We start from the raw sequence: 18,180 nt of genomic DNA on the forward strand, positions 1-18,180 counted from the left end.
AGGCCTCTATCACTCCATACAGAAACTTCTTTCTGAAGTTCAGAAAATAGCAGCTACGGTTCCTAAGTTCTCTGTATTTCACAGCTGAAAAATGACAATATTCAAGACTGACATAAGAAGGCATGGAACTGCTTGAGCAAGTCCAGAGGAGGGCCCTGAAGATGACCAGAGTGCTGGGGAGCACCTCTCCCATGAAGACAGGCTGAAAGAGTAGGGCTTGTTCGGCCTGGAGAAGAGAAGGCTCCAGGCAGACCTTACAGCAGCCTTCTAGAGGGGCTCTCAAGAAAGCTGGAGAGGGATTTTTTCCAAGGGCATGTAGTGACAAGACAAGGGGGAGTGGCTTTAAGCTGAAGAAGGGTAGATTTAGGTTAGGTATCAGGAAGAAATTCTCCACTATGAGGCTGGTAAGACATTAGCACAGGCAGCCCAGAGAAGCTGTGGATGCCCTATCTCTGGAGGTGATCAAGCCCAGGCTGGATGGGGCTTTGAGCAACCTGGTCTCCTGGAAGCTGTCCCTGCCCATGGCAGGGGGATTGAATTAGATGATCTTTAAGGTCCCTTCCAACCCAAACCATTCTATGATACTGTGCCATCACCAGAGAGGACTGTGCAGATTTCTCCTTTCAAGGAAGTGCAAGCATACCTTTATATAATTATTGAATTTTTTTAAATTGTTACAAAGAGATTTTTAAGGACAAGAATGTGCTGCCTCTGCATAAGCAGCTACGTTCAAGACACAAACTAGATGACTGTGTTTTATCCACAAGACTAAAAAAACAATGCAACCCCCCCCCCCCAAAGAAACAAACAGTAAACATGAACCTATTATGAACAAAGGCAAAACTCCTACAGTCCCATATCAATCTATCCACCTTCAGAGATCAAAAGCAAAAAAGGTAATTGAATATTCAGTGCTGGAAAGACAGTCTGAGAAGCCATATGAAGATTTCTACTAGCTCTGAGATGTAACAGTCCAAGTCTGAATACAGCACAGGGATCCTTCTATATTAACAGGTCATGGTAATGAAGATGGTAAAATCCAAATTTGTTTTCATGTCTATTAACTATTATACTGTATTTCCAGAAAGCAAGGCTAGCAAAGTGAACGGGACAGACAATGTTTTGTAAATACAGAAAAATTACACTGAGGGAAAAGAGGAGAAAACTAAGAAATTAGAAAAGTTTCAAGGAAACTAAGGAAAAACAGTAAAAGGATCTTAAATTTTAACAGTGATGTACACATAAAAATTTAAGGCATGAAAACTACTCTTCAAATTGCTGAGAACACATTGTGCTGACCTGACAGTAGGAAATCAGATATGCATCACGTCCACTATTAAGTTCTGAAAATGTGACAGACTGTATTTGAAAAAGTCACCCCCTGATTTCCCTGCCAAAACCAGTCTTACCAAACCTGGGCAAGGAGCTGGCCTTAAATTCTGTAAAAGGCAAGCCTGATTTTACAGAAATAAAACTAACTCCTTACTTATCACAATGAAGTCCAGAATAGGTTGTGGTTGCTTTTTGGTTGTTTTATTTGTGTTGACAAAAGATGACCTAAATTAAGGCATTCCACCCAAAAGAAAATACATGAATGCAGACTACAGAAGTATCAAAATAGAATGAAAACTACTTCTGCTCACTTACTCATCTCTCTGTATTTGGAATGAAAGTTACTATACCTAGTATAGGTATACATAGGTATATATAGGGCTATGAAGATAACAGTCTAAATGCAGATTATGCTAGTAACCAGATGCACATCCAACAAAAGAACCTGTCAGAACGTTTGCCTTATTATGCTGTCCTCAAAGCACTGCAAGAGGCGAGAGTCAATGCATTTATTTGATCTTTTTGATGATATATACTGCCATGCAGATAAACTCTGATATTGCTCAAAATAAACTGTCAGAAGTCTGACAATACACTGAAAAGAGATGAATATTCAGAAATAAGTTCACGAATTCTCATAGAGAAGGCTTTCAACATTGAGTCTTAGAATGTTGTAAGAAGCTGAGAAGAGAAAGTCTAGGAATCAAATAAACAGAATTTAAATAAATGTGCCCAACCTTAAAAGCATACTTTTATTGTATGTAAATTCAATTAGCTCAGTAATTTAGAGGCCAAGTTTTAATTGCAAACTATTATCATGAATGTGACATAAGTGCAGAACCCCACAAACCACTCTGTGAGGCTACAGGAGCTCAGGATTTCCCAAAGGAGAATTTAAACCCCAAAACGCAAAATAGTGACATGACCTCACAGCATGGTGACACACAGGTGTCTCCTAAATACTCTTCTATGAACATAAGCAGTTTTCAAAATTACTTTAGATGAAGAAAATTTTTCCTTTAAATTTTGATAGTGGAATACACATTGTCAAAAGACAATATATCTCAAATAATAATTGATGGCCAGCATGCCCCATCATTCATTGTACAAAACTTAATGTTACACTGTTTGCAGCAACTGTGGGAAAGTGGACAGGAAGAAAAAGTTTGATTAACATTTCAAAGTTTTAAATGTCCCCACAAGACACTTCAGATAGAATAACTACTATTTTTTTAAGCAAATTGTCACAACCAATTCAATTGGCAGCGTAGACCATTAAAACGCCCATTTTTGACAAAGTACTTATTTCTGATTGGCACGAATTATGCTCCTCTTCTGGAATTTTAATATTTACAGAGGAAAACCAGAAATATGATAGAAAAACAAAAAGGTGATAGAAATTCTTGACTGCACAGCAGCCAAGGAAACAAATGCAGGCAAGAAATCCTTTCTATGCAAGCCAATACCACTACAAGAAGTCTGGAAGCCTAAGAAGAGTTTTTCATATAATTTATAATCCTAGAACAACAGTAGTCCCTGTTTTACAGATTCTTTCACCTTGCGCAAGCCAGGAAATATGAACTGTGCGATGGGGTGAGTAAGACGAGACAATCAAACATTCAGTTTCTAGAACTTTCCTTATGCAATAACCTAAAGACAATTTTTGAGAGAGAATTGCAAAAATCCCTTAATTTTTTTCTCCCAGAATTCAGAACATTTGCTGTTATTTTGCAGCAATTGTGCTTCCAAAAATGTGAAATTTAATAAGAAAATTTCAAATAAGTCCATTTTAGTACAAAAAGGAGATTTCTAACCATAAAAATTACTTAATGTGAATTTGGTGCTGATTTACATGTTAAATGAGGATACATAAAAGTCAGGTGAAAATCCTTACTTCAAAGCCTTTCTATTTGTGTGTTTGTGTACGTGCAAGTCATGCAAAATTGCTGAAAGATCAACATGCACCGAATTTTAATGTTAGATGTTACAAAGTAAATTCAAATCTTAATTATGGAATTCTTCATGAAGTGTTATAGTTTAATTATCATTTAATATAGTTAGTACATATTCACAAAAGTTTTCAAATCAAGAAAAAATATTTTTACTAAACATCACCAAAAACTGTTACACTTTCAAAATAAGCCCACTGCAATTAAGGGAGCTTCTCTAGAGTGACACTGATTTACTAACACTATGCCTACTAAGAGCTTGGTATTGTTAATAACAAGTTACCAAGGCATTTTTACCAGGTACTTTGATACTGAAACTTGGTTTAACTTACATAGTTCAAACAGGTCAATTGGTCTGAAAACTCTTTAAGAGTACAGAGGTGTCAATCAAAATGTGGTAACTGCACAGAAGCGAAGGGCACCATAAAGATTACATCCTAAACAAATACACAGAGTTCATATTTACATGAAAGGCATTTTTAAAATTCTCAATGCCTTAGATTGTAAAAATAATGACAAGCCCATAGACAGTAGTTATAGCTTGACTCAAGCTCATGTTTAAAAAATACCACAGTATCATACTTAAAAGAAGCAGATAAAGTTTAATTCTTTCAGAAAACTTCTTAACAGTAGGAACATCCTCAAAATGCAAGCTCATTATTTTTACTATCATACTTCAAAGCATTAAGCTCTACCTATTTAACCTTAAATTTTTAAGTTTTCAACATTTCTCATCTAGGAAATGGCTGTCAAAAGTTTTGACAAATTCACATTCAGCAGGTAGAAAGTTAAAGTTGGTTGCCCCCGTTACAGAAAATGATGCTTACTGAAAACAAAACAAAACAACCAAAAGTAAGACAAAAAACAGAACTTATGTGAAAAAAAAGAAAAAAAAAAGTCTTCTATATGAATAGGCAAAAAAGCGTTGCATTACAAGATTCAGAATCTGCACTTACTCTTTACCCCTTTCTTCCCCTTTCGTTCCTTCTTGTACTGTTCCTTCAGTTTACTTATTAGCCCCTGGTCTACATCCCAAACCTCAGCAGTTGGGGACAGGTCATCTTTGTCTACATGCAGCATATTATTAAAAGAAAAAAAATCAGCAATTGGCAATGCAAGCTGTTGGCGATTTACTATCATAGCTGTATAAGAGCATTATAAAAGTTCTTAATAAATCTTTACTTTAAAGGTGCAGTCTCAGTTTTAAGTTTACAAAATACTGTCTCATTTCACAAAGTATTCCGAGGCACTGTAAAATATCAGTTATATATTTGAAAATTGTACGTTAATTTGTTACTAAGCAGCAAACAAATTAAGTTTCATAACTGTTGGTTAGATACTTCAAAATACACAAAAATTCCTTGGTGTTCCGAAACAATTACTGCATCTTTAGAAAGACAGTGTTAAAAATTACTCAGCCAGTGTTTAATAAGCAAATAAAAGTATTCATGCTATATCTCACAAAAATGCAAGCTGATTAAGTCAGTGCCAGTTTCTTCATGAAGACCACCATGCATCCTTTCACACTCATTCTACATGCACAAGAAACAAACCTTGGTCCTATATATAACCAAAGCAACTAGTCTATAAATACAGCTTTATACATAAAGATGAAGTAATTCACATAGGTGAATAAATTGACATCCCACTGCATTCCAGCAATTAAATTACAATTAGCAGAAATACAACATTCCACAGCAGTTTCAGAAAACATGTCTTTTTCTGTTTGATGAATATTGCAGAATTAAATATTCTCCAAGAAAAGCTGAGTCTCCACTTTTCTAAACTATCCATCTCAAACATTTCTGGAAACAGAATTAATAGAAGGATAAACTTGTTTCTAAGATAAGATAAATGTAACATTTGCAGAAGCACTTTTGCTGTAGCCAACAAGGCAGCAATAAAACTTTGTGTGCCAGTTCAGCTTATGCTCATAAATTCTTTAGCAATAAAAAAACCCCAAACAACTTAGCTCATCAGTTCCCAACTTCCAATCATACCTACAATATCAGTGTTTCCATAAAAGACCTACTTTTGAAGTTATAAACATTACAGTAATAAAAGCGCATAGGAAGAGCCATACACAACAGAAACAAAAGAAGCATGCATTTAGGATGCAAACCAGTAGGAGTTATTCCAAGTACATGTTTCATAACAAAACATGACAATTAAGAAGATATCCTAGGATACTGATGCATCTACTGTCATTCAAATAGGGCTGATCAATGACAAGAAGAAACAATCTTGATCAAAGAGATGGAAGATAAGAACACCAAGGATGGCAGGGCATGAAATGGGCAGCTTAAAGGTGGCAAAGTCCCATGAGCTGTACATAAAGAACTTTGAGAGGGGAATGAAACGATAACGTCCTACACCAAATGGCAGCTACAGCTACCAAATCACAAACACAAAGACCTCAAACTTTATGACTGCAGGGCTAAAACACTGACAGAGAATAGTGATTAGTCAGAATATACAAAAGGCACAGAAAGGTAAAACTGAGCCCAATCAAAAGAAGGAGGAAATTATAAAACCAAAACAAACCAAAAAAATCACCACAACCTAAAACCCAAGGAAAGGAAATTCAGTTAAGAACAAATTAAAATAATGATTAAAAAAAAAATACCAAAGCACAGTTAATAAAAGGAAAATAATCAGCTAGATTGCAGCACTGCAGAGAAGAACTGGGGAATTAAACTGAACCAGAAGCTGACCATACGTAACAGCAATGTAATGCTGCTGTTAAACAAGCAAAACCCACTCCAAAACAACCCTAAAGCCACAACAAAACTGTCTGGCATATTTTTAAAGATGTGGAATATTAGTGTATTGAGACAGGAGTAGTCCAAATAATTCAGTGGACAATTCTGGTGATGATAAAAATTGAAGGAACATGTCCAGTCTGTGTTCCACACCAGAAGTTAAAAACATGTCTGCAGACTGCAAAACAGTGCATTAAATATCAAGACAAAGAAATTGAAGGAACTGGGCTCATTCAGTCAACAGAAAACAGGAAAAATATAAGCTTGCAGACATAAGTACTGAAAAACAGTGCTATCAGCTGCTGTTCTAAATAGAAAACTAGATAAAACACTAACGTTGATTAACCAGAGAGGCTGTGAAATCAATTTCAATAAAGATTTCTAGGAAATCTAAAGCCAGCAGTGTGTTTCAGGTATGCACAGATGGACTTAGCTATTTCAGAACAGAGCCGTAAGACCACCTCCGTAACTACCTCTAGTTATAAACTTCCTCAAACTGCCTGTAGTGTTCACAGCCCACACTAAATTGACATCAGGACAGGGCTGATCTGGGATGTTCACTAGCCAATGGTACTTGGTAGAGAAACAATTTATTTTGGTTTTTAAGATGCCTCCCAGAGTCCTGGGCACAGTCATTCTTTAAATTTGTCCACCTGTAAACAGAACTTTTTGTCTTTCATGAAGAGAAATACTCAGTGATGAACACAGTCATCGAAATTTAAGCAAAACAAAAAGATTATATAATACATAATGTATGTATTTATTCCTGTTTGCTTAAGCAAGCACAAGTTCTACATGCATCTTTTTCTTGATGATACTGTATCACCAAAAGGCATTTATAAATTCTTTAATCTAAGAATGAACATTCATTTTCTAGCATGCTGCATACTTTAATCCTTTATTTAACACTGTTTGAATTTACTCATTTTCACTATTTTGAAGACAAGCTGTTCTTAAGTAAAACATGTTGCATGACAGGACACTTTAAATCACAATGTTTGAAAATAATTTAAGACTCAAAGTACATTAAACGAGGCACCTACAAAAAAGAGAATGTGTTTCTAAAAAGCGGTAATACAGGCAGGCAAAAACAAGCAACCCAAGCTTCCACACTCAGTGGCTGGTTTGCAGAAGTCTCCAATAGAAAATATAACTATCAAATTTGACAATGAAACATTTTAGCATATCTGAAATTAGACCTACAGATAATACTTTGACAATTATGTACTGGAGTGATAATAAAGCAAGACTAGGCAATAGATCTAGAGGCTAAACACCAGAAGTTTGGTTTCCAGATACTAAATAAAAGCATTATAAAGAAATGCACATGTAAATATTTACATTTTTTGAGAGAGCTTAAAACTTTGCAAGAGTAAAAACTGATAGAAGGATGGCAATGACAGGAAAACTAAAACAGGAAAAAAAAAATAATGCTAAGAAGAAACCAGAACTACTTACATTATGAAGTATGAATTTTAACATTGAAGTTCCCCCTCAAAAATAAATGAATAAAGGGATGGACCTGGAGATTTCAAGTTTCAGAGAGCTCAAAATAATGTAACAGGCTAAAATAAACTGGTTTAGGCAAAGTATTATTTTGTTTTAGAAGGTGTTTCAGTGAGACAATACTTGTTATTTTTGATAGGTAATAAAGAAGCATTGTCTTTAAATACTTCAAATTTACATACTGATCTTTAAGATGATATCCTTAAACACCCATTTAAGGAAAGAGCAGCTGTACTGACATCAGTGACATACTATGAAAGAAGCACTGCTACTACAGTTAGAAGTATGTCTTCCGACTCACTATTTAAAGAGTAAGTTAGTACAAATTATACCACTTATAAATATTGTCTTCAAATGCCAAAATTTTGAACACATACTTTTACAGATGAAAGCAGGTTTATCTTTATTTCCTTCTCCCCACTTCCCTGCCCCAGACACAAGTGTTTTGGCAACAACAGAATTACTGCAGTTAAACTAGCTGTCATGAACATAGTTATCACTAAGTGTGTACAAGCTCCTAAAATGCTCTGAGTCACTTCTGCTATGAGTTCACTTAAACTGTAATAAAAGACATTCAAACTGCTCTCTGAAAAGTGGGGTTGGTTCAATTTGATTTTTAAAAAACATTCTTAGATTTTATTTTTATATTTGGGACAGTTTTTAACCAAACTGCTCAAAAATAAGTTTGAAAAAATGTAACTTGCAAAGCAGCACTGCAAAATAAAACAGAATCCTCTACATTCTGGTTAACTACCTAAGAAGATGACAGAGACAGTAATCTTGGAAAGGAATGACTTGGTATATCAACCAACAAGCTAGTTCAGTAAGTTTCAGCAGTATGCTCTGAAAAAATGGATAAATCTTTGACTGCATGAATTATAGTATCAAGCTGTCTTTCCTTCTGCAGAGAACAGTGGTAAGACTGATGCTAGACCCAGAACTTTCTGCATTACTACACATTTGAAGTGATGTTGCAAACAAAGTCAAAACCTTGGCTTCAGAGCCTATGAGACTCCTATACCAAGAGATTTGCCTGTTCTGCTAAATAAAACTATAATCAAGAAATTAATGAAGTAACATTACCTTCAAAAGGGGAACACCACCAAGCAGCTAAAATACTTCTAAAATTGGATAGGTATTACCAAAGCTAAAGGTAACATTAATTTTCCAGCTTTATCTTCCAACTAGAAATAAGACTGAGTTTTAAAAATTAAGGCGACTAAATCCTTTGATACTAAATTCCAAGAAGGAATGCTTGCTAATCCCTGATACCTTCAAGATCAAGACTGGGTGATTTTCCTGGAAGATGAGCCAGTATTCTGATTCCTGTAGCTCTTTATATTCTCTTTGCTTTACAAAGTGTTCATCCAAATATGACAAATTCATTGTCTCAATAACAAAATGGTCAAGATGATCTAGTGACATTATAGAATCATATAATTGTTAGGGTTGGAAAGGACCTTAAGATCATCTAGTTCCAACCTCCCTGCCAGGACACCTTACGCTAAATCGTATCACCCAAGGCCTCATCCAACCTGGTCTTGAACATTGCCAGGAATGGAGCATTCACGACCTCCCTGGGCAACCATTCCAGTGCCTCACCACCCTAACAGGAAAGAATTTCCTTCTTAGATCCAACCTAAACTTCCCCTGTTTAAGTTTTAACCCATTACCCCTTGTCCTGTCACTCTCTAATGAAGAATCCCTCTCCAGCATCCCTATAGGCCCCCTTCAGATACTGGAAGGCTGCTATGAGGTCTCCACGCAGCCTTCTCTTCTCCAGGCTGAACAGCCCCAACCTTCTCAGCCTGTCTTCATACGGGAGGTGCTCCAGTCCCCTGATCATCCTCGTGCCCCTCCTCTGGACTTGTTCCAACAGTTCCACGTCCTCTTTATGTTGAGGACACCAGAACTGCACACAATACTCCAGGTGAGGTCTCACGAGAGCAGAGTAGAGGGGCAGGATCACCTCCTTCAACCTGCTGGTCACACTCCTTTTGATGCAGCCCAGGATACAGTTGGCTTTCTGGGCTGCAAGCGCACACTGAAGCTGGCTCATGTTCATTTTCTCATCGACCAACACCCCCAAGTCCTTCTCCGCAGGCCTGCTCTGAATCTCTTTTCTGCCCAACCTGTAGCTGTGCCTGGGATTGCTCTGACCCAGGTGTAGGACCTTGCACTTGGCATGGTTAAACTTCATGAGGTTGGCATCAGCCTACCTCACAAGCATGTCAAGGTCCCTCTGGATGGCATTCCTTCCCTCCAGCGTATCAACCGAACCACACAGCTTGGTGTCATTGGCAAACTTGCTGAGGGCACACTCAATCCCACTGTCCATGTCAGCGATGAAGATGTTAAACAAGACCGGTCCCAACACCGACACCTGAGGGACACCACTCGTTACTGGTCTCCAGCCGGACATTGAGCCATTGACCACAACTCCTTGCGTGCGGCCATCCAGCCAGTTCTTTATCCACCACGTGGTCCATCCATCACATTGATGTCTCTCCAATTTAGAGACAGGGATGTCGTGTGGGACAGTGTTGAACGCTTTGCACAAGTCCAGGTAGATGACATCAACTGCTCTGCCCCCGTCCATCAGTTCTGTAGCCCCATCATAGAAGGCCACCAAATTGGTCAGGCAGGAATTCCCCTTAGTGAAGCCATGCTGGCTGTCTCCAAGCACCTTGTTGATTTTCATGTGCCTTAGCATGCCTTCCAGGAGAATCTGCTCCAAGATTTTGCCAGGCACAGAGGTGAGACTGACTGGTCTGTAATTCCCCCAGTCATCCATTTTCCCCTTCTGGAAAATGGGGGTTATATTTCCCTTTTTCCAGTCATCGGGAACTTCACCTGACTGCCATGATTTCTCAAATATGATGGCCAGTGGCTTTGCAACGTCATTTGCCAGCTCCTTCAGGACCCGCGGATGGATCTCATCAGGACCCACGGACTTGTGCACGTTCAGATTTTTAAGATGGTCTCGAACCAGTTCCTCTCCTACAGTGGGCCCAAGGTCTTCATTCTCACAATCCGTGCGTCTGCCTTTCAAGACTTGGGTGGTTTGGTCAGAGCCATTGCCAGTGAAGACTGAGCAAAGAAGTCATTCAGAACCTCAGCCTTCTCCAAATCCTGTGTAGCCAGTTCACCTGAGAGCTTCCTGAGGGGACCTACATTCTGCCTAGTCTATTTTTTATTTGCTATGTACCTGTAGAATCCCTTCCTGTTTTCTTTAATACCTCTAGCTAAGTTTAATTCTAACTGAGCCTTAGCTTTCCTAACCTGGTCCCTAGCTTCTCAGACAACAGCCCTGTACTCTTCCCATGCCACCTGTCCTTGCTTCCACTTATTATAAGCCTCTTTTTTCATTTGAATTTTCCTCAGCAGCTCCTTATCCATCCAAGGAGGTCTCCTGGCCCTCCTGCTGCACTTCCTTCTGGTTGGGATGCAACACTCCTGAGCTTGTAGCAGGTGATCCTTGAATATCAACCAACAGTCTTGGGCTCCTCTGCCCTCTAGGGCTGTATCCCATGGAACCTTCCGAAGCAGGTTTCTGAAGAGGCCAAAGTCTGCTCTTTTGAAGTCTAGGGCAGTGAGCTTGCTGCACGCTCTTCTCACTGTCCTGAGGATCTCAAATTTGACCGCCTCATGATCGCTGCATCCAAGGCTGCCCTGGAGCATCACATTTCCAATGAGCCCTTCCCTGTTGGTGAGCACGAGGTCAAGCATGGCACCTCTCCTTGTCGGTTCCTCTATTACTTGCAGAAGGAAGTTGTCTTCTACACAGTCGAGGAACCTCCTGGATTGCTTGTGCCGGGCCATACCGTCCTTTTGGCCTTACAACAAAAGACTTAAGAGCATGCACCCACAAAATTGCCTCTACCACTGTTCAGATGGTCAATTTCCCACTTCAAGGGAGACATGAATTATTTTGTTCATTATCCTTTTTCCTATGCAAATTCTCTCCCTCTTTCAATTTCTTCTTTTGAAACACATAGGCTCCAGGAGTTTCTGACTTAGCACAGTTTGTTTCACATCAAATTATTAATCTACGTACTTTTCTTATCTACACTAAAATAGTTATGCCAGTACAATAGTACTTTTTGATTCTACAAACACAAGCCACATTAGCAATAACATCTAAAAATCTCAGCCAGAAAACCTAAATACACTAATTGACCATTTTTACAAAGTACACCAAAGAAATCTATTTAACTTGAGCCAGAAAGTTTAAAGCTCTTGATCAGAAAAAAAAAAAAAAAATGCAAAAAAGAATCTAGATATGAAAGCACATTTAATTCAGGTATAAAAATATTCCAAATCCTAGTTTATGTTATTCAGGAAATAAAATATTCTATTTCAGTTTTGGAATGAAGACAAAAATCTGAAACAAACGTTAACTAGAATTGTATTTGTGGCAACTACAACAGCACATATACTATGTATAGAGACAAAAGTTTCAGCATCCAGTATACTACTAAGCAGCAGCATTTGATCACCACAATCATCCACACATCCACATCATCTTAGTAGGTATTGCAACTCTTGTGCACTATCATGAACAATTATTCCTTTATTTCTAAAAGCTTCTGCTAGCATCTTACCCCACTCTGTTCCATCTCCTGAACTTCGAGCTTCTCCAGCTCCCTCACCATCTTCAGCTGTCACTAAAAAATCGAATTCTTTCAAAGCTTCTTCAGTATCAGGGTCATCTGTAAGGTCAGCAGCTAAACCTTCATTACCAATCTGCAAGCAGATAAATGTTTTTCTGCATTTGAATCATGAACAGATTTTCTACTCAGATATTTAGAAACAATATAGATTACTCTCTCCACGTATCTAGTTTCAGGGGAAAACATTTTTCAACATGAAATGCAGAAAAAGATAAATATAGTCAGATCTAGAGCTGCTTACTAAAAGTGAAACAGAAAAAAAAGAGAGCAGTGCAGTGTAGTGATTATTAAGAAATCAAAAGAATACTAACAACAAAAACAATCCCATACATCCCAATCTTTAAAACCTATCAATTGGAAAATTTTGTATTTTCTTGCAACATCAGCAGAAAAGCTTTACATAGAAACTGTGTTTTTTCCTGATCCAGAAGACTTTTTCCCTTTCGCTTTGCAGTTCTATTTCAGTGTTAAACATAAGCTTGCAAAATACACTTTCCTCTGAAAAGCGTGTTTTTACTGGTCCTACCACATCTTCACCTTAAAACAAAAACCACCCCACATCAAGACATCAGTGAAAAGTTTTCTTTTATTCTGCAGGTGAAGAAAAATTTCCACATGGGGTTATGTTTTTATAACTTGGACAATACTGTCATCCTTTCGCAGAAGACAATTTTAAAAAAGATACCTATAAATGATGCTTATACTTTCTATTAAAAAAACCAAGCTTTGTTAAGAATTTTTTAAAAACTAAGTAATGCCTTCATATCTGCCCTGGAGATTTACTCATTAGATAATTTTTTTATCACATGATCTACTGCCTTAGAACAAAAAAAAAAAAAATCCACTGATTGCCTGCTTAATCTGTTTACCAAAAGTACAAGTTAATACCAAAGGTATGGCGAAAAACCCTCCCTGACAGTTCAAATTCGGAGATTAAGACTTGTGTTAAGACAAGCTAACGTTGCTATTTAGGAAAATCCAATACAGCCACAAGGGTCATAATGCTACAGAAAACTCTACTGAGAAAAAAGTAATAGAACTGTGAGTACAATGTTCATAAATAAACCTCTTTACATGAGGAAACCCCAATGAGAGAGATATTCTTCCAGTACAGGAGGAATATAACTAAGAAAGTACACGTAAGACAAAGTTGCTCACAGAATGGAAAACTAAAAAGGAAAATAAATCAGAACCAAACTACTGCAGATTAAGTCTCTGCCAGGCTCTTAAAGTATTTAATAAAAAGCTGCATAAAAGGAAGAATTAAAGAACTATTTGACATGGAAATTATTTTGTTTTAAATTACTGATTTAGTTCCTTCTAATAAATTATCCCTACCTTCTCCAAAACTTGGAAAGGATGCACACTGTATTGTGCTAAATTTGCCTCATAAAGGCCCTCAAAAGTATGCAGAGAAGCTAGGATGGCCAATCAGTTACCTCTTTCAGCAATTAATTCACATTTGCAAACAAATAATGCATTAACAAAACTACCAAATTTACCAATACTGCATCTGTTCACAGTCCATTCAGATAACACAGGTACAACAACATTTTAACATTTATAGTCATCTGGAAAAAAAAAAAAAAAAATCCCTTTTTAAAGGGGATTTCAGATCTATATATATTTGAAAAAAAACAAACAAACTTTTACTTTGTGTTTCTTATTTATCCGGTGCTTTTCTTTTCCGTCTGCAATATCTTCTATCATGTCACTCTCTTCTTCTTCATCACTATCATCTGCATTTTCTAAGAAGTTAAACGTTTCAAGAACATCACCAGAATTCCTACATAAATAGAAACATCAAGAGAGAATCCATTTTACTTGCTGAAGAGATTTTAGACGATTAATCAGATTAAATGCAACTGCTACCCAACAGCTTAAGAGCTTTAAAACAAGCAAAACAACAAATATGAAGAAGTTTCTATAGCTGCCCTAATTCCTTATTGTAAAAGCACCACTCAACCAATCTTTCCTTAAAATAACTCCAAACGGTTATATGACAAATTCAACTTCAATACACTACATATTTTCCTGCGTGTATATATATAATACACACATATGTATGTAATACAGATACCTATGTTCCTATGTATAATCAATTTCACTGAAGTTCAAAACCATTTGTAGTCTGTTACACCCATACCTGTTCAGAGACTCTACAGTTGAAAGTTCAATATGAAATGACTGGCACATATCAATGGTGAAGAAAAGCAAAATTCAGGCATTTCTTATCCCTTCACTTACCTTTTGATTTCCTGTCCCTTTTGTTTTGATGAAGGAGATTCACCCCCATTGAGGATTTGCTCCAAGTTCTTTGTCTCTACTGAACCATTTGGTTCTGAATTGGAGAGCCCAAGCAAAGACCTTACTCGCTGGGAGCGTACATCCAGTATTGTATCTGTATAACCTACTTCCTGAAGATATCTAGAAGCATTAAGAGAAAAAAGAGGAAAGCGTATGTGAGGGAAAAGGAAAGAATTTAGTATTGACTGTTAAAAACTAATGCCACTATTACACCATGGAAAAATAAGCATCGCTGTTAATCCATTTCATATGGAAAACCTTACTCTATGCTGCCCACAGCTCAAGACTATGAAGTTCAGAAAAATGAACCACGATTTATCCACCTCAATTACTGTGTTTCATAGAGTAAGTATATACATACACACAGCTTGTACTTCACAGAAAAGCTTGAATACACCAATATTCAACAACATTACTTACTGTCTCAGTAACTGTCTGCCTTGCTTCCAGGTCAATTGGCTATTTTGAGGTACTGCAGGAACCTCCGTATCTTTGGTTTCTTCTGAAAGATACAGTGTCATAGTTGGGTGGCTTTGTTTGTTTGAACTCAATTTACTTTTATACAAAATACCAATGAAACTAAAAGCTTCAGATCAGATGCAGTGCTTTTCAATTAATTTTTCCCCTAATTTGTTGCTGAAGCATCGGGCAAATAATTGAACAGAATCACTGAAAAATCCTGACCTCTTAACACGCAGAAAAGTAACCAGAAAAATATTTAACTTGTACGTAAAAGAATGTGCACTGAAGTGTTACTGCTAAGAAAACAGGCTGTATCTGTTTCACAAAGCAGAGATGCTTAGAAAGCAGCATAAAAAATACAGTTCAAATAAATGAAGTAGTGACATACATCAGCATTTGCAGAAAACTAACACGTCAAGTTTGACAAATTCCATCAGTTTACTATCAACAGTTAAAATCTAGAACCACTGCATTTTTACCATGGTAGAGACTATAAAACATAGCACAAACTAAAGTTTAAGAATTTTAACTTCTGACTTATAGTGTGTTTAAATACATGGGAAAAATCCCATCAAGCAAGAAATATGAATCATGATGTCTAGTTTCAACTGAATACGAAAGCACTTCTAAAACAGAAGAAAACAGACAAAAAAATGGGGTGGGGAATAAAGACCTACATGTCAAGAGAAGCTACATGCAATTCTGCATATTAAGTAGTCTAATATTATGAAAAAATCCTTTCCTATATCTGTAGTACTGTTAAGAGCAAGAATGTTATGATCAGCTTGATATCTACATTGCAAAACAAAGATGTACTCCAGAGTACCAATAAGAATAGCGTTTTTTCTCTTTGAACTTTTTTCCCCCCTTGATTTAAGATAAAACCAGAAGCTCTGAAACTTTTTTTTCCCCACAAGCCAATGCAGTACAATTTTTTTTTTCATTCTTGAAACATTAGTAGCCTATAAAACCACCAAATACCAACAGTATTTCTTATGTTTATTCTGCACTTATCCCCTCCTTCCAGATAGATGGCAGAATGAGGAAAAAAAAATAGTAAATCCTTCAAGAAGGGATATTATCAGAAATAATGAGAAGCAGCAGCTAAATAGGAACTGTATAACCTCATTTAAAGGTTTTTTTGACATTCAGAGCTTTTTCAAAAAAGGTCAATTAATTCTGATTTTCAGATCAAACATCAGGTAATCAATGCCAAACCTTTCCTTGAGATATTCTCTAACATACCTGGAGATGGGGTGCAAGGAGACTGAATGCTGCAATAAACTGAGCACAGCAAATCTACAACACCATATAAACAAATAACACTGAAACAGACTATTGTAAAAAAGTTACCTGAATCAAAAGTTGGCATTTTCAAGTCACCTTGGTTCAATTCTGTGCCATATTTTAATTTATGGTATTTTGCCCTGAAAAAGCATACAAATGCTTAAGAAATTAGTGTACGATGCTCTTACCATAACATTCTACTATTCCCATTTAAAACCATACTAACAATATAATTTATCCAAACAAGACTCCTGTGATCATTACTGTATCATACAATTATTTCTAGTGTTTCAAGAACATGGTTTTGAATCAACTTACAGATGAGGGTTTAGTATGTTCTCCAAGAATTTGTTTTTCCATGTGTGTGGGCTACTATGAGAACCTTTAAAGAAACAGTTGGCTCAAGTATTTAGCAGAGAGTATTTTTGCTGCTGTAGCACTGTCATTGCTAGCCAATCACACTACAAGAAATGAACCTCATATTCAGGATTCCTGCCTCTTTGCCACCTTCAAAATTCCTCTTCAATTTTTCTCCTGTTCTGTCTTTGCTTACGATGGAGATCTTTCCCTCTAAAGAAACATCCTGGAGTGCGATTTCCCTCATCACATGTATTCTTTTCCTGATTTTTCTCTTCCTCATTGACTAGAGGCTTAGCTTCCAATTCCTCAGTCCACCAATGCAAATATGCCCCACTCCTTCCCATCTCCTGATTGCTGATCTTCTAACCTCTCCTTCTCCATCACTTTTTAAAAATCACTCTTCATGATACTATTTTCAGGCAGGTATGCATGAGTCTTCCAAATCTTACTCTCTACCCACATTGCCGATCAATATGTCTTAAGCTCCCTTTACCTTCAGGAATACCATATGAACTATCGACACCTAAATCCTGGAATTCTGTATCTTAGATCTTTCAGTTTGACTTTTGCCTTGTAGATAATTTGCAACAATACTCAAAATCTCAGGGAAAAGAACTCTAGATCTTCTGCAGTAGAGCTAAGGTGAAATATCTCTGTAAAAATCTTAGCAGCCACATTTTAAGGAAGTCTCTATAAAATACAACTGTCTTCATAATTCTGTATTAACATTTGACCAAAGCTTTAAGAATAACTAAATCTGGCTTCCACCAATCTTAGAGACTACTCCTGAATATGAAACATCCTGAGAAAAGATACGTAATGGAGTGTATGCTGGGTGGACACAATGAAGGATTTTCAACAGACCTTCTCAAACAGCTGCACCACTGCTGCAAGTTTTTTCCAAATGTAAGGTAAAGTTTATCTCAAATGCTGGCTGACTTACTTGATGGTATAGAAGATTCTCTTCTATATTACAGAAGTTTCTGCTAAACTTGCAATTAGGAACAGTCTCATTAACAAACGGTCAGTAGATGGCACTATGGACCCTTTATAGGAAGATAAAATTCTGCATTTTGTAGCAATTATAGCAGAAAAACTGTAAGGCTCCTGAAGAGTAGCTATTTGCATGACCTGAATCTGACTGCCTGCCAGTTAAACAGTAATAAATTATTTGTTTATATGCTCATGTTTCATTCATGCACTAGTAAGGCTGTCTATCCTAGGTGCTCTCTTTAAACTGAGAGACAAAGCTTTGTTCCACATTATAATAAGGCAGTGTTCCACCAAGCCCTCTAGATAAAGTGCACATGCTATGATTTATACTGTACATCTGGTTAAAAAAGAAACAAGCAAAAAGAAAATAATTATGAAATTGTGACATTAAATAAAGCTACCAAAATGCATTTGCTTAATTCATAAGTGAAACCAATAGAGCACTGTAATTGAAAAGCCAACATGTATTTGTTCAATTCAAGCTGTATGAAGTACCATTTAGGAGCAGCTGTTCTACTCTGGAGCCACAATTTCAAAACAATAATTAAA

The 18,180-nt window shown here is 36.9% G+C and overlaps 1 protein-coding gene across 6 annotated transcripts in view; it reads right to left on the minus strand.

Moving 5' to 3' along the window:
• The window catches only part of STRN3 (striatin 3), a 64,716-nt gene that overhangs the window by 22,266 nt on the left and 24,270 nt on the right, over positions 1-18,180 (minus strand). For 3 of the 6 annotated variants that reach the window (XM_061463460.1, XM_061463457.1, XM_061463462.1), the window contains exons 3-8: positions 16,345-16,418; positions 14,950-15,031; positions 14,470-14,649; positions 13,876-14,008; positions 12,154-12,295; positions 4,238-4,348 (exon numbers count right to left, since the gene is read on the minus strand). In XM_061463460.1, the coding sequence (XP_061319444.1) occupies positions 4,238-4,348; positions 12,154-12,295; positions 13,876-14,008; positions 14,470-14,649; positions 14,950-15,031; positions 16,345-16,418 (722 nt within the window). The remainder of the gene's footprint in view (positions 1-4,237; positions 4,349-12,153; positions 12,296-13,875; positions 14,009-14,469; positions 14,650-14,949; positions 15,032-16,344; positions 16,419-18,180) is intronic. The other 3 variants (XM_061463461.1, XM_061463459.1, XM_061463458.1) reach the window with 2 other exon arrangements.

This window comes from Pezoporus flaviventris, unplaced genomic scaffold, assembly GCF_033815535.1.
Source record: "Pezoporus flaviventris isolate CSIRO_AGI_PZ_B2104156 unplaced genomic scaffold, CSIRO_AGI_Pfla_v1 ptg000036l, whole genome shotgun sequence".
NCBI classification, from domain to species: Eukaryota; Metazoa; Chordata; class Aves; order Psittaciformes; family Psittacidae; genus Pezoporus; species Pezoporus flaviventris.